The 14326-nt window shown below is 40.6% G+C and overlaps 1 protein-coding gene across 1 annotated transcript in view; it reads right to left on the bottom strand.

Annotated features, from left to right (window-relative positions):
• Positions 1–14326, bottom strand: part of LOC134655455 (uncharacterized) — a 77436-nt gene that overhangs the window by 29790 nt on the left and 33320 nt on the right. The window contains exons 3-6 of the mRNA XM_063510920.1: positions 7175–7299; positions 4035–4171; positions 2614–2803; positions 1228–1441 (exon numbers count right to left, since the gene is read on the bottom strand). Of these exons, the coding sequence (XP_063366990.1) occupies positions 1228–1441; positions 2614–2803; positions 4035–4171; positions 7175–7299 (666 nt within the window). The remainder of the gene's footprint in view (positions 1–1227; positions 1442–2613; positions 2804–4034; positions 4172–7174; positions 7300–14326) is intronic.

Raw genomic sequence — 14326 nt, forward strand, 5'->3', positions numbered from 1 at the left:
ATAGTTCCTTATAAAAGTTAGTTGCATGGTTGATTATATTATATGCGCTTATTATGAACGTCAAATAAAACTAGGTAGACCGGCTCCACCTCTGCCCCGAGAAGATTTCAATCCCCCCTCAATTGGAGGAGGGTATCCCAATATGGGACCGGCAACAAACTCGGCGGGACACATCTTTTCAAAAAAAATTACATCTTATAATTAACATGCATTACGAGAAAAAAAGTAAAAAAAATTACAATTTAAATTACTATAGAATTCATGCAATTATACACATAAGGTGTAATAGAAATTTGATTTAAAAAATATATAAAACACAAGCAATACGATCACAATATTTTTGTAAATTAAGCGTTTGCGTGTAAGAATAGGTATAGTCAATGAATTTAATTTCCTATTTCGTGACAATAGTATTAGATCTCTAGCGACTTTTATATTGCTTGTCACTGTCACAAGGTACGAAACGAAATGAGTCGGAAATTAAATTCTTTGATTGGACGTGAGTGACTGGACGTTATTTTTACCTACTCTAATCAGAGGAATTTTTAGGCATAATGTCAGTCCAGAGGCCCTAACGTGTAAAACGAGATTCTTAATTTATTTTTCTGTCTCGCTCGAATATGCAAGAGCAATAGAGAGGCAGCTAACGGTTTTTCGATGTTGGTGGTAGATATGGCCATCCCTATATACTTGAGCAGGTAAGTGAATGTCCACTCAAAGTCACATGTGGCCAAAGTTTCATCACACGACACAGACACCTACATTTCGCGATACGATCATAGCTCCAATTACTTACATAACGGCTTTTATACTTATCTCATTACATTAGCTACTAACACAACGACACTGATCGTAGGTGCACCTTATGCGTTTGCAATAAGGGTTACGATAGCCAGTTGACAATGACTGTGGTGCGTTATTACGAGCTAATACCACTAATACCTCTATATATGAAATATTATGTTACAAATGTTGTTAAGGTGGATGTCTAGATTGTCTAGGGATTATTATATTACCTATTATTATTATACGATATCTTCGCTGTATGATGGTACTTAACTTACTTTGTTAAAATGGGAAACTTGCCAGTTGGCAGATTGGTGAATTCTTGAGAGCTGAAAACGTGCTTAAAACATGACTGTACGTAGGACCAAGACAAGAGTAAGGATTATTTCTGTGTTTCAATTTCTCGTGCGTTTTCTGTTAGATAAAGCATATATTACTCACCAGCAGCGACATCTCAGTAGTTTTCGGCATCATAGTGACGTCACCGGGCCGCACGCCGGGCCCGCAGTACGGCAGCGACGGCCCGCGGTTGGGAATCCTGGGTAAAGGCTCATGCAGCGCCAGCAATGCTGCGTGGAGCCTCGCTCGGGCTGCGGTGATGCCCCCGGCGCCCTTCACGGCGGCTTCTACTACGTCGCCGACGTCTTTTTCCCATCTAGAAGAAATTGGAGTTTTTTTATCAGGCATTCTAGAATATCTCATCGTGCAAGTTGAAGGACGCACGGGATATTAAATTAAATTAAATAAAAATTTATTTCAGGCAAAACCCATATGTGTTAGTATACATTATTAAATCAAATTCGGTTAATACCGTAAAATGGGGTGAGTAGGCGCAAAACTGACATTCAAACCTCGATAACATTTTATTTTTACATATGCAAACTGAATGGTGTATATAATAAGTATTCCGGACGTTTGTATTTTAGTTTTTATCTTATTTTGGGTAGTTCCATTTCATAACTTTGACGATAAAGAGGAAAACCCACCTCACCCCGTAGTGCCTCGTATTTGGGGTGAGAGGGCTTTTCATACAAAGGTGATTTTGGAAGAATGTTGGATCGATTTTTTTTATTATGCGTATTACTATAGCTCCATTTTAAATTGGAATACATTATTTTTGTAGCAGTAGCCTTAAAATCCCTTCTCACCCCCCTCTCAAACCTTCTCTCCCCATTCATAACCCGCCTCTCCCCGCGAAACCTACTCACCCCATTTTACGGTACATAGGAATATAAAATTAAACTACCCACCCCTCTCTTAATACTAGTACGGTAAGTAAGTTAGTGCAAAGAATATGATATTTTGTCTCAAGCGATTCCACTTGACACGATTGTTGTTGGATCTTTCTTAGCTGAGCCCATGGCCCAAATAGAGCTGTCATGCTCTGAGATCCTCCATACTTTCGGTCTAGTGTTATAGGGAAGACAGTACCTACATTCTCCTAAACATGCCCTGATGTCCTCCTTAAGGCTATCCTTGTCGGAGGTTGAACCACCGTAAATCTGAGAGCCTTCGTGATTCCAGTCTATTGCTACTGTGGAGACACTATTTCAATCCTAAAATCACCCCAACGACCGCCAGAATGTGTGACAGCGTTCACCCTCGAGTAGAAGCTCCATCAGCCCAGGTTGACTTAGGCTTCCAGTTCAGTGATATTGCTATATATAATAGCATAGACACCTGCAGCCTCCTAGACACGTTATGATGTCCTCCTTAAGGCTCCGCGACAGCGTCCTCTGCACCCTGGGCTGTCGGTGTCAAAGGTTCAGGCTCTGGACGTCTGAGATCCTTCGTACTTCTGGTCTAATACTACTGTGTAGAAATTACCTGCAGCCTCCTAGACACGCCCTGATGTCCTCCTTAAGGCTCCGCGACAGCGTGCACCCTGGGCTGTCCGTGTCAGAGGTTGAGGCTCTTGACGTCTGAGATCCTTCGTGCTTCGAGTCGGGTAGCTCCGCCTCGGTCTTTGGTAAAGATGGCGACACCCGCCCGTTGCTGCCGCCGGCGCTGCCGTAGCCTGAGTAATAGAAACTATTAGTCTCAAGAGCATTAAGGATGACTCACGCTAGGCTGGGCCGTCCGACATGTCATTTTCTATAACGGCTGATCGGTGATCACGTAGTGCTTTCCATAGAAAACGAAGCTCCGGAAGCCCCGGCCCGGCCCCGACCTGGTCTAACTTTGAGTCATCCTTTACACGGAATTGACGGTCAGAAGATAGGAGTTCCTTTTTCTGCGACAAAGAAAATCAAAATATGCTCTGATATATATTTATCAATCAACTTATACCTCTTGCAAACATGTGTACACGGCAACATGTGTTGTTAATGTTATGTGTTGATGATGATGCTCTTTTGCTGTAAATACTTGTTACAAATAACGGATGTAACGGTTTTATAGATATTACCTGCGAGGCAATCGTAGAAAAACAAAAAAATAAGAATTAGGTGAAAAAAGACGATGTGTAGAGGGTTTTCAGAAGATTTCCCGACCGAGTTGTCAAGTTTGTGAGGGCCTATTACTTTATCATTGGGGCTTCAATCTATGCCCTCCCACACGTGTATGGAAAGGTTATGGTAACAATATACGCAACAGACTGGTAGTAAAGTACCTATTCGTAGCTTTGGTAGAGTGGTGAGCCGGTCTCCAAGAGCCACGAGCCCAAAGATAAAAAAAAGCGCTGGTGGCCTAGCGGTAAGAGCGTGCGACTTTTAATCCGGAGGTCGCGGGTTCAAACCCCGGCTCGTACCAATGAGTTTTTCGGAACTTATGTACCTACGAAATATCATTTGATATTTACTAGTCGTTTTTCGGTGAAGGAAAACATCGTGTGGATACCGGATTAATCCTAATAAGGCCTAGTTTCCCCTCTGGGTTGGAAGGTCAGATGGCAGTCGCTTTCTTAAACACTAGTGCCTGCGTCAATTCTTGGGATTAGTTGTCAAGCAGACCCTAGGCTTCCATGAGCCGTGGCAAAAATGCCGGGAAGGCATCAACGCGAGGAAGATGATGGGTTTACCCAGGGCCGGATCTAGGGTAGAACGAGTGGAGCGGCCGCTCTAGGCGCCGGATGGCAAAGGGGGCGCCAAAATGGCAAATGGGGCGCCGAAATGACGCGAGTGTGGCGAGGGGGGGGGGAGAGGGGGTGGAAAATACTCTTGAAAACTTCAACGAAGGGCGCCAAAACCCGATTGCGCTCTACCCTGATCAAGGGCTCGGGCCGGCACTGGGTTTACGGAGTTTCTGACCTGAAGAGGTGGAAGGTACGCGGCGAGGCGCGCAGGGCGCCGCGAGGTTCCCTCCCTCCACAACGTCTTCCTCTTCCAGCGAGTCCACGATTATCACTACCTCTTGTTCCTCTTCCTCGGTATACAGTGGGTTCGATCTGCAACACAACAGACAACAGAACACATACATTATTGTACATTATCGTTTACGCCCCCGTCTTCGACTTCTACCGACTGTCAACCCCATGTTCACCCCGTTATGAGGTATATTTAAGTAAATTAACTTTTATATCGATAACTTATGCACAAGTTGTTGTAATTTATTCAAGTATTATTTTTAAACTATAATTATTCACATAGTGCATAAATAGAGTATTAATTGCAACCTAGGGTATACCTATAGATATGTATACTACATTGTCAAATTAAGTGGAAATAGTGGAATCATCTTCAAATTAAAGTTTCATTTAAAAAGTATGATGTTTTGAAAGTGTAGAAACTGAAAAACCCGGACAGTTATTATAAGGATTCTATAATTCGTAGTTCTGATGAACGACGGTTCCCTTACTAGCTTTATCGAACGAGCGAGCGAAGCGAAGCGAAGTTCTTACATTCGACTTTGAACACGCGGCTGGCTAGCGGCACGTCTCGGCATTTCGATGTTTTTAAGCTGAACTGTCAGAAGATAGTTTGATACTCAATAACTTAAGTAAATTTGTTCTAATTTAAATGAAATTGGGTAAACGTGTAGTCGAGGGCATTATATTTTAGTCATTAAATTATGAGCAGGCCCGATCAAGAGGTTATTGAGCTAGAAGAGCTTAGAAGGCCAAAAAGCTGTTTGTGAGAGGTCTTGCTATTCTGGTCATTTTTTTGCAAGAAACATGGTCGAGTTTAGTATCAAATGAAAGTGCTCGACTTACACTTTTATAATATCGTTTTTAAATTTACCATTTTGAAATAATTAGCAAGATAAAAATAAATTAGAATAAACATAACATATGTATTTGACATTTGACAGGTAATATTTCGGCTTAGCACAGATACAGTTTATTTTAATCTCTATGGTGGTGACTTAAATCCAGGGGAGGGACAGCCGTATACGAAGCCCTTTATTCGAAAAAATAGCGCCATCTATATTACTTAACGCTAAACTTGTAAATGGCGCTTCAAAATTGATGCAAAAAAGCAAATCTTGTCAGTAGAAAAAGGCGCGAAACTCAAATTTTCTATGCGACCATATCCCTTCGTGTCTACATTTTTTCTACTGACAAGATCTGCTTGGCCAACTATATTATACATACTACTCTTTGCTTAAATCAATCAGTTAAGGGCTCCACAGACCTTGCAATAAATCCACGCGATCTTTGATCCATTGCCGCCTATAGAGCGACATAAAATAGTTGAAATTAAATAAAATGGAACTCAAAAATGTCCATAGTAAATTGTTGCCATGTATAAGCATTTTACGTCAAAAATGTGACAGTTACGTAGAAAGTGACGTCCTCATTTATTTTCTATTATTTTATGTCGCACTATACGAGTATGTACCTAAGTAGGTGCAACAAAGTCAATCGCTATATAATTTTTGGTTAACCGCGAGTTCTCAGTTCGGGGCGAACTACTAGTATTATGTATAGCCACAGTAGCCACCCACATTAGATGTAAGAGTTATTTTTTTAAAGAAAGTACCTATACACAAAATGTTGCATTTAAGTACACTAAAATAACAACAATTAGGTACGTACAAAAAACTAAAATAATAACAATTACGTAACAACTTACTGAAAAGCACGCATCATTTGCACACATCAATACAAAACTCCAAACAAATTCCCTCCATACATTATTACAAAGGAAATCTCTCTGAATCATCAGATTTAATTTCACCACATTTTTCTGCACTTCCCAAATACTAATGAGAAGGGATTAAGGTTCAATTTAGAATAACCATGGTGGTTAATATGTGGTTCTTACATAAGGTCAACGACTTGACAGTGACTTAGTCATTTTGCATGCATTGTGCGTGAGTAAGATTATGTAAGGGATAATAAAGCTTATATAGACATTGGTTCGCAATGCATTTATCCTGCATTTATCAAATTAGATAATAGGTACGTAACTACTTTGAACTCTATTTCAATGAGAATAAAGTACAAACGCTGTTTCGTTTGTATAGCCATTCCATGTATACTTTAGTTTCAAGTTAAATTCTATGGGAACTAATTAATTGCATACATTATTGACAGAATCTCAAGTCGATTAGCAAAACGATAACGAAAAGTTCAAATTGCCGGTGCATTTTGTAATGCGCATTGTGCATGTGTGAGCGTTTATAAGTTCCAGTAAATTTCAACGTTCTTCAAACCTGTTGTTATACATGTTATAAAAATGTAGTAAATGTTTATCTTATGTCATAGAGAAAAAAAAATACATAACTTTCATAACAACATACGACTTTTTAAATTGCGAGGATAATAGGGATGGTTTTATGCCAAATGAAGTAGAGTGCTCACTCCATACATCAGTTTTAGTACCAAAAAGACTATTAGCATCTAGCATCGAGTAGCGGAACTATCAGTACTGCTACTTGACAATAGATGTAGCACCGACCGGAAAGTCTCATGCTGTTGAGATAAGACTTTCCGGTCGGTGCTACATCTATTGTCAAGTACTGATAGTTCCGCTACTCGATGCTAGATGTAGACACTGAAATTAATAGTCTGAACTGATGTATGGAGTGAGCACTCTTGTCTTACTATATTTCTCTATGCTTATGTAAACATAGGTACAATTTACGGCAAATAAATGAAATAAAATGAATACCTTCAAAAAAAGAGCGTACTCCCATCTTAAAGGTCGGCATCACACTTACAACCCCCAGGTGCTCATGGGTGACGGTAATCCCTTACCATCAGACGATTGGTCTTCTCGTTTGTCTCAACCTACATAAAAAAAACTGGAACGCGCGAGAACGCAACTCATGCTAGACCGCCAGATCCTTCATTTTCTTAGATCCCATGCAACCGTCGAAGCGTTTCCAACCTTGCGAAATTTCCACTTTGAAACGTTAAGAAATTTCTCGTATTTTCGTAGAAATTTTCCTGGAATTACCGAGAACCTTTCCAGCTTTTTGGAAACTTGAAAGGGAAGAGCTGTACCTGAGCAGCGGGGGCGGGGTGTCGTCCAGCGCGCGGAGGGGGTGAGGGGGCGCGGGCGGCGCGGGAGGGGCGCGCCAGTCGCACGCGCACCGCCCCGCCTCGCCGCACTCGCGTCGCCCTCCACCCTGCGGGCAAAGAACAACCATAAATAAGTTAATAGATATATTCTGAGATCGCGAAGCCTAAGCCAATAAATAATACAAGCAGCCAAAAACATGACATGCCAACCTCCGGAAATGAATCTTTCGGTCGCGAAAACTCTTTTCGAGAGACCTTACACTAGTGTCATTTGAGCGTCGGCGTCTAGTTAGCGCTATGGAAAATGGCGTCGCTGCGCAGTGCGCAGTTGCGCCAACGTTGCGTCGAGCAGCATCCACAGAGTTGAGTTGACGCCGACGCTCGGGAGAAGCTAGTGTGTGGTACCCCTTAATGTCAACGGGGTTGCGTCTGCGTCATTGAGCTTATCAAGGCGATGCCTACTGTTGCTACACTGCTTCTAGTTTAATGGCTCCTCTACACGATGGGCCAACGCCGGCCACTCCAAGGTACGCAGCCATGCGGTAGAATGAGATAGCAATATCACTTGCTCCCTCTAACGCATAAATGCGTCCCTTGGAGTGGCCGGCGTTGGCCCATCGTGTAGAGGAGCCATAATACAAATGGCAATCATTTTCAAAATTACCCTGCTTTCGAAGACCAATGGTCATTAATATAGGTACTTCAAAGGAATGAAAGGCCACCACCATGGCTAAATAAAAATACAATTGAATATAATTATTTTATGTGTGAGATGTGTTTTGTATTTCGTTGCGAAAAATTTAAATCAATTAATATTCAATGCGATCTCGTTCTTTAATTAACAAAATAACATTAACGCTTGTAATTAATGCCTACTGAATAGATATTTACATTAATTAAGGAAGTACAAAAGATAAACGTATATTAACATAAAATTACACAGATTATTGAACTCATCCGAAGGTTATGCAAAAATAAACTGAAGATGTAAAGAGTCGTTATCTTAAGGCGCCATTCGGTATCTACAGGGGGCCTAGCCAATCGCTTTCGTTGCGCTACGACAACGAAAGACTTGTATCTCTATCGCTCTTACATTTTAGTGCGATAGAGAACAGATAGCATTTCGATGTCGTGTAGTGAAATCTGATTTTTATTAAACGGGGATGTAGAGTCTGACCAGCGAGTCGTGAGACTAAAAAAACGCGGGAATTTCAATAAAAACCGCACCTGGCAATAAATACGAAATTAAATGACAGCTTGAAACTGACAGCTTATTTCATAGGAAAAAAGTTGCCATATAAAAAGTTTTAAATAAATCTCAGTCTCAACTTTCATTAGCCAGACTCTAATAACATAGCTCGGATTTTTGAAGGCAAAAGCGTACAGTCAAAGAATTTAATTTTTTGCCCTTTGTCACAGTAGGTAACAACAGTATGAAGTCTCTAGCGAGTGATATTGTCACTGTAACACGGTACGAAATGGGTGTGAAATTAAATTCTTTGACTGTACTTGGGAAGGGTTTGCATTAGTGTAATGTTAATAAAGTACATGTGTATGGAGTACGAAGCAGGTACATTTGGTTTTATTAGTAGATATTTGCCATTCTAAACATTAAATTACCCCGCTTTCGAAGTTATGTATGTATTGCACATAAACAGGTTAACATAAAACGGACAAAACGAAAAAAAATAAAAATGTTATGTACAAAGGCGAACTTATCCCAATACATTTTACATTTAGCATTGGTTTGCAATCATTCAAGAGATCTGCAATTAGACTGGCGTATGCGAAATAATAAACAGAAACATAATCCATTACATTTTTCGCTTATTACCCAGAGCAAGGTCCTAAATAAGGCAATGCAATTTAAACATCTTGATCTACAGCTACACCAACAATGTTACGTAAAGAAGATGAACTTAAACGTAGATGTGTTATTGGGGTTATTCCCACTAGTTACCACCAAGTTCTTACCAGTGGTAACTACTGGGAATTTTTTTCCCAACTTTTACCACTGGTAACTACTGGGAAAAAAAATCCCACTAGTTACCACCAACTCGGCTTGGTGGTAACTACTGGGAATTTTTATTACCACCAAAATATTGTTAGTATTCAATACTAATAAAAACAGTATAAATAGTATATAGTATAAATGTAGCGTGCTATAATAAATAATTATGTGTCAGTTAGTGATTCAGTAAACTGCTTTAAAAATGATCAAAAATATTAAAACAGTTTTACCGGTATTTTAAGAGTAAACACACTAAAATAGAAGTGTCTCATTCTAGTTAAGTAGAAATTAACTTATTATCCGGATTAAATTTATCTTATTAACTGTAAATTGAATTACATATTTATACAAACGAACAAACAAATAAGCGCTGGTGTCCTAGCGGTAAGAGCGTGCGACTTGCAATCCGGAGGTCGCGGGTTCAAACCCCGGCTCGTACCAATGAGTTTCTCGGAACTTATGTACGAAATATCATTTCATATTTACCAGTCGCTTTTCGGTGAAGGAAAACATCGTGAGGAAACCGGCCTAATCCCAATAAGGCCTAGTTTACCCTCTGGGTTGGAAGGTCAGATGGCAGTCGCTTTCGGAAAAACTAGTGCTTACGCCAACTCCTGGGATTAGTTGCCAAGCGGACCCCAGGCTCCCATGAGCCGTGGCCAAAATGCCGGGACAACGCGAGGAAGAAGAGACAAACGAACAAACAAATCAGTCAAAAACCGACAGAACTGATTTCGTTTTATTATTTACAGCTACTTCATTTCGTTTTATTATAAGTATTATAACACGACGCAGAGCTGGAATGCACTATGTATAATTGAGGTTAACGCCATCTAGAGTTAGCGTTAATTACTTGAAACCCCTAAGCACATCACTGATAGTACTCTAGTTATATTAATACCAGTTAGAGCGAAACTCACTAGATGGCATTTAAATCAATAAAGAGTAAGTCAATCACATTACATGGAACAGTTTTTCGATCAGGTCACGTGTCCTTCTTACGGTCACGTGACCGTCTTACGGTCACGTGATCGTCTTACGCTGTCTCGAGTTTAACATTTTTTCTCCACCTCAAAAAGTGCACAGCGCTGCTAAAGAAGTTTTACGAACTATCAGTTAACAGTGTGAGCGATGGTACAGTCACCTGCAATAATATGATACTTTTCGAAGGCCGCGAAAATATGTGACATTATGGCTCTACAAATAAGATCGTGTCAGATATTTTTGGGGCCTTTGTTATGTAACATATTATTGCAGGTGACTGTACCACGCGTGAACTCTGATTTACCATGTTTGACATACGACTTCGAGTTACTACACTTTGTAAACCTAGTGTTGGTATAGTATGGCTCTTCTCAGGTGAACTTTTCGCTTCGAACCTTAATCTTTCAAACAAAGGCCATTGTCTCTATTATCGCAAAGCCGCTAGCTCGAGCGTTAGCACGTGCCAGTACAACATTCATATTGAAAAACAACCGGTATCGTCATAGTATTAAGGTTCAAATTTAATGTCACTGATATTCTAGATATTACGTTTTGGTAGTGTAGGACGATAGACCGCCCCGAAGCGATACGGCACTCATATTATTTTGATACTTAGACTTATAGACCTCTTAAAATAATTCGTTTTTAGCAAGCTCTGCGCCTTAAAAATTTTCCTAAGTCCCGAGTCCAGGGGCCTTAAGCCCCCAGAGACCCCCCCAGGCAGGTAAGGCCCCAGTTGTTTGTACATTTGATGTTAAAGTGTGGGGGCGTAACAATAATCAACAAATTTCTATGAAAATATGACGTTTGTTGAGACACTTCACACTTTGTCACATCAAAGTCGGTGCAGATCACAGATCTATATAGAATGTCAATTTGACACTGGGTTAACGGTTTAACCGCTTAACCCCGGATTGTCTTTTGGGCTCAATATCTATAAATCTAGTATAAGTCCGGCCGCACACACGCAATTGTCGCGCGCGCGCCCGAGCGCATCGCCCTCGCCCCACTTGCACGTGTTAAGTAATAAGTAATATGTTAAGACATAGAGCTAAATTCCTTCTCTATAAACGTCTACTTGATTTGTTGTTGAATACAAAACAAGTGCGAGTCGGACTCGCGCACGGAGGGTTCCGTACCATTACGCATAAAACGGCAAAAAATCACGTTTGTTGTATGGGAGCCTTGTTGTTTTATAGCGGCAACAGAAATACATCATCTGTGAAAATTTCAACTGTCTAGCTATCACGGCACGTAAGACTGGGCCGTGTCCGGGCCGGAGCTTCCGGAGCTTCGTTTTCTATGGAAACCACCACGTGATCACCTGTCATCTGTCATAGAAAAGTATGCGCCGGAAGCTCCGGCCCGGACACGGCCCGGTCACAGCCCGGTCTAACGTGAGTCATCCTTTACAGCCTCGTGACAGACAGACGGACAGACAGACATACAGACAGACAGACAGACAGACAGACAGACAGACAGACAGACAGACAGACAGACAGACAAACATACGGACAGACGGACAGCGGAGTCTTAGTAAGTAAAATTTTACATTCGAGGTCTTTTGATTTTTAGACTTTAATATAAAAACTACAATTTTGTGTTAGTCATCTTAAATGCTCCATGTAGTGGGCAAATCTTGCCTTATCTAGCCTATTTTAGATCTAAATAGTAGGTACTTAGGCGATCTCTAATGACGCCGATCTCTAATTCGACGCCGTGTCAAACACAAAAGCTGTCACTCAGACGCCACGTCATTGAAATGTCAAAACTGAAATTGAACTTTATGCATATGCACGTAGGTCTATGTTGCTCTGTGGTCAGTGACCGATTAATCGGTCTTTGGCGTTGAACCTACGGTGCGGATATATCGGTCATTGGCATCCAAAAGGTTAAACATAATTTTTAAGAAAAAAAACCGACTTCTATGCGGCCCGGTGAAAGATTATTGTAGATGGTGCGCTATGTAGAAAAGGAAGCATTTCGTTTCTGTAAGGCTCGCAGTTCTAACCTAACCTAACCCACTTTTGTTCGGTTCTGTGAGGATAGCAGTTCAAACCTAACCTAACCCACTTAACGGCGCATGCGGTGCGGTGTACGGGGGTTTGAGCGGGAGGGGTTTGGCCTCATCATACTTTATACCTACATTTTATGGTAGGTAATCAATAATCATAGTGGTTTATTTAGTTTAGGTATCATGGTGGTTTTCCAGGTCAAGGTCCGGGTCTGTGTCCGAGTCCGGGTCCGAGTCTGGGTCTAGTCCAGGTCCGAGTCCGAATCCGAGTCCAGGTCCGGGTCCGGGTCCGAACCGGATCCGGGTACGCGTCCGGATCTGGATCCGAGACCGGGTCCCAGTCCAAGTCAAAGTCGAAATTTGAAATCACCAAACATGTACTATGCGTCGTTGAAGAGTTCTGTTCTGATCATCATCAGCAGTTCCAGTTCATCAAATGCGACAGTTTTTAATGTTAATGCTTTATTTTATGATGAAAATACAGAAAATTCTATACGTGTGCCTTTAAGATTTGAGGAGTTCCCTCGATTTCTCATGGATCCCATGTTCAGAACTTGAGCTTGACATAAATATGGCTTAAAAACCTAACTTGCTTAACAAACATAACGAAAAGAAAAAATCGCCAAACGCGAGCTATGCGTCGTTAAAGAGTTTCGTTCTGGTCATCATCCGCAGTTACACTTCCTCAAATGTTACTTTTTAAATGTATATGCTTGATTTGTTGATTAAAACACAACAATCACTATATGTATGCCTTTAAGATTTGAGGAGTTCCCTCGATTCCTTATGGATCTCATCATCAGAACTCGAGCTTGACAGAAATGTGGCTTAAAAACTAAACTTGCTTAACAAACATAACGAAGAGGACAAATCGCCAAACGTGAACTATGGGTCGTTGAAGAGTTCTGTTCTGATCATCATCAGCAGTTCCACTTCATCAAATGCGACAGTTTTTAATAAAAATTCTTGATTTTCTGATGAAAATACAAAAATCTCTATACGCACACCTTTAAGATTTGAGGAGTTCCCTCGATTCCTCATGGATCCCATCATCAGAACTCGAGCTTGACAAAAATGTGGCTTAAAAACTTAACTTGCTTAACAAACATAACGAAGAGGACAAATCGCCAAACGTGAACTATGCGTCGTTGAAGAGTTCTGTTCTGATCATCATCAGCAGTTCCACTTCATCAAATGTCACGTTTCTGAATGTATATGCTTGATTTGTTGATAAAAACACAAAAATCACTATATGTATGCCTTTAAGATTTGAGGAGTTCCCTCGATTCCTCATGGATCCCATCATCAGAACTGGGTTTTGACAAAAACGGGACCAATCTGTATGAATATACATCAAAAAAAGAATTTTCAAAATCGGTCCAGTAATGACGGAGATATGGAGTAACAAACATAAAAAAAAAAAAAAAAAAAAAAAAAAATAAAAAAAAAAAAAAAAAAAACATACAACCGAATTGATAACCTCCTCCTTTTAGATTTGGAAGTCGGTTAAAAATCAAAACTAGTTCGATAAACTTGAAAACAGCTCCAATCCCACGCTCGAATGCGTATATAACCCAATATTGACCGATCAAAATGCTGTTTGCTCTTCTGATTGTGCGGAACAGTGCAAACATTTGGATCGTGCAAAGATACCAGGGTGCTTAGCCAACAAGCCAATCGTTAACGCTCCGTGGCTTAGCGTAGTCATACTAGTCATCTCTCTCTATCACTCGTCCGTACTAGTGCGACAGTGACAGTTGCGTTTCGTTCGCTACGGAGCGTAAACGATTGGCATGTTGCCTACGCACGTAAGGTAAATGTACCAAAACAAGACGCTACGCAAAAATAACAAGGCACACACGCGAAGATATTGTTTGCATGATTTAAATGCTTCAGGCATCCATTGGTTACGGAAATTAGTGACGCATTATAAAGGGGCCTTAATGGCTACTAATCTAGGCCACGGACAATTTGTACCATAAAAGTTATAACATTAATAAAAGACGAATATATGTGATTCTTCATTCTAACCATAAATCACCAACTGTCCAGTTTATTAGTTATTTATTATATCATTAATTTTTGTCGGTGGCAAAAGAGCTTATGACCCGCTTTATGATAAGAA

This window comes from Cydia amplana, chromosome 16 (assembly GCF_948474715.1).
Source record: "Cydia amplana chromosome 16, ilCydAmpl1.1, whole genome shotgun sequence".
Lineage (NCBI taxonomy): Eukaryota > Metazoa > Arthropoda > Insecta > Lepidoptera > Tortricidae > Cydia > Cydia amplana.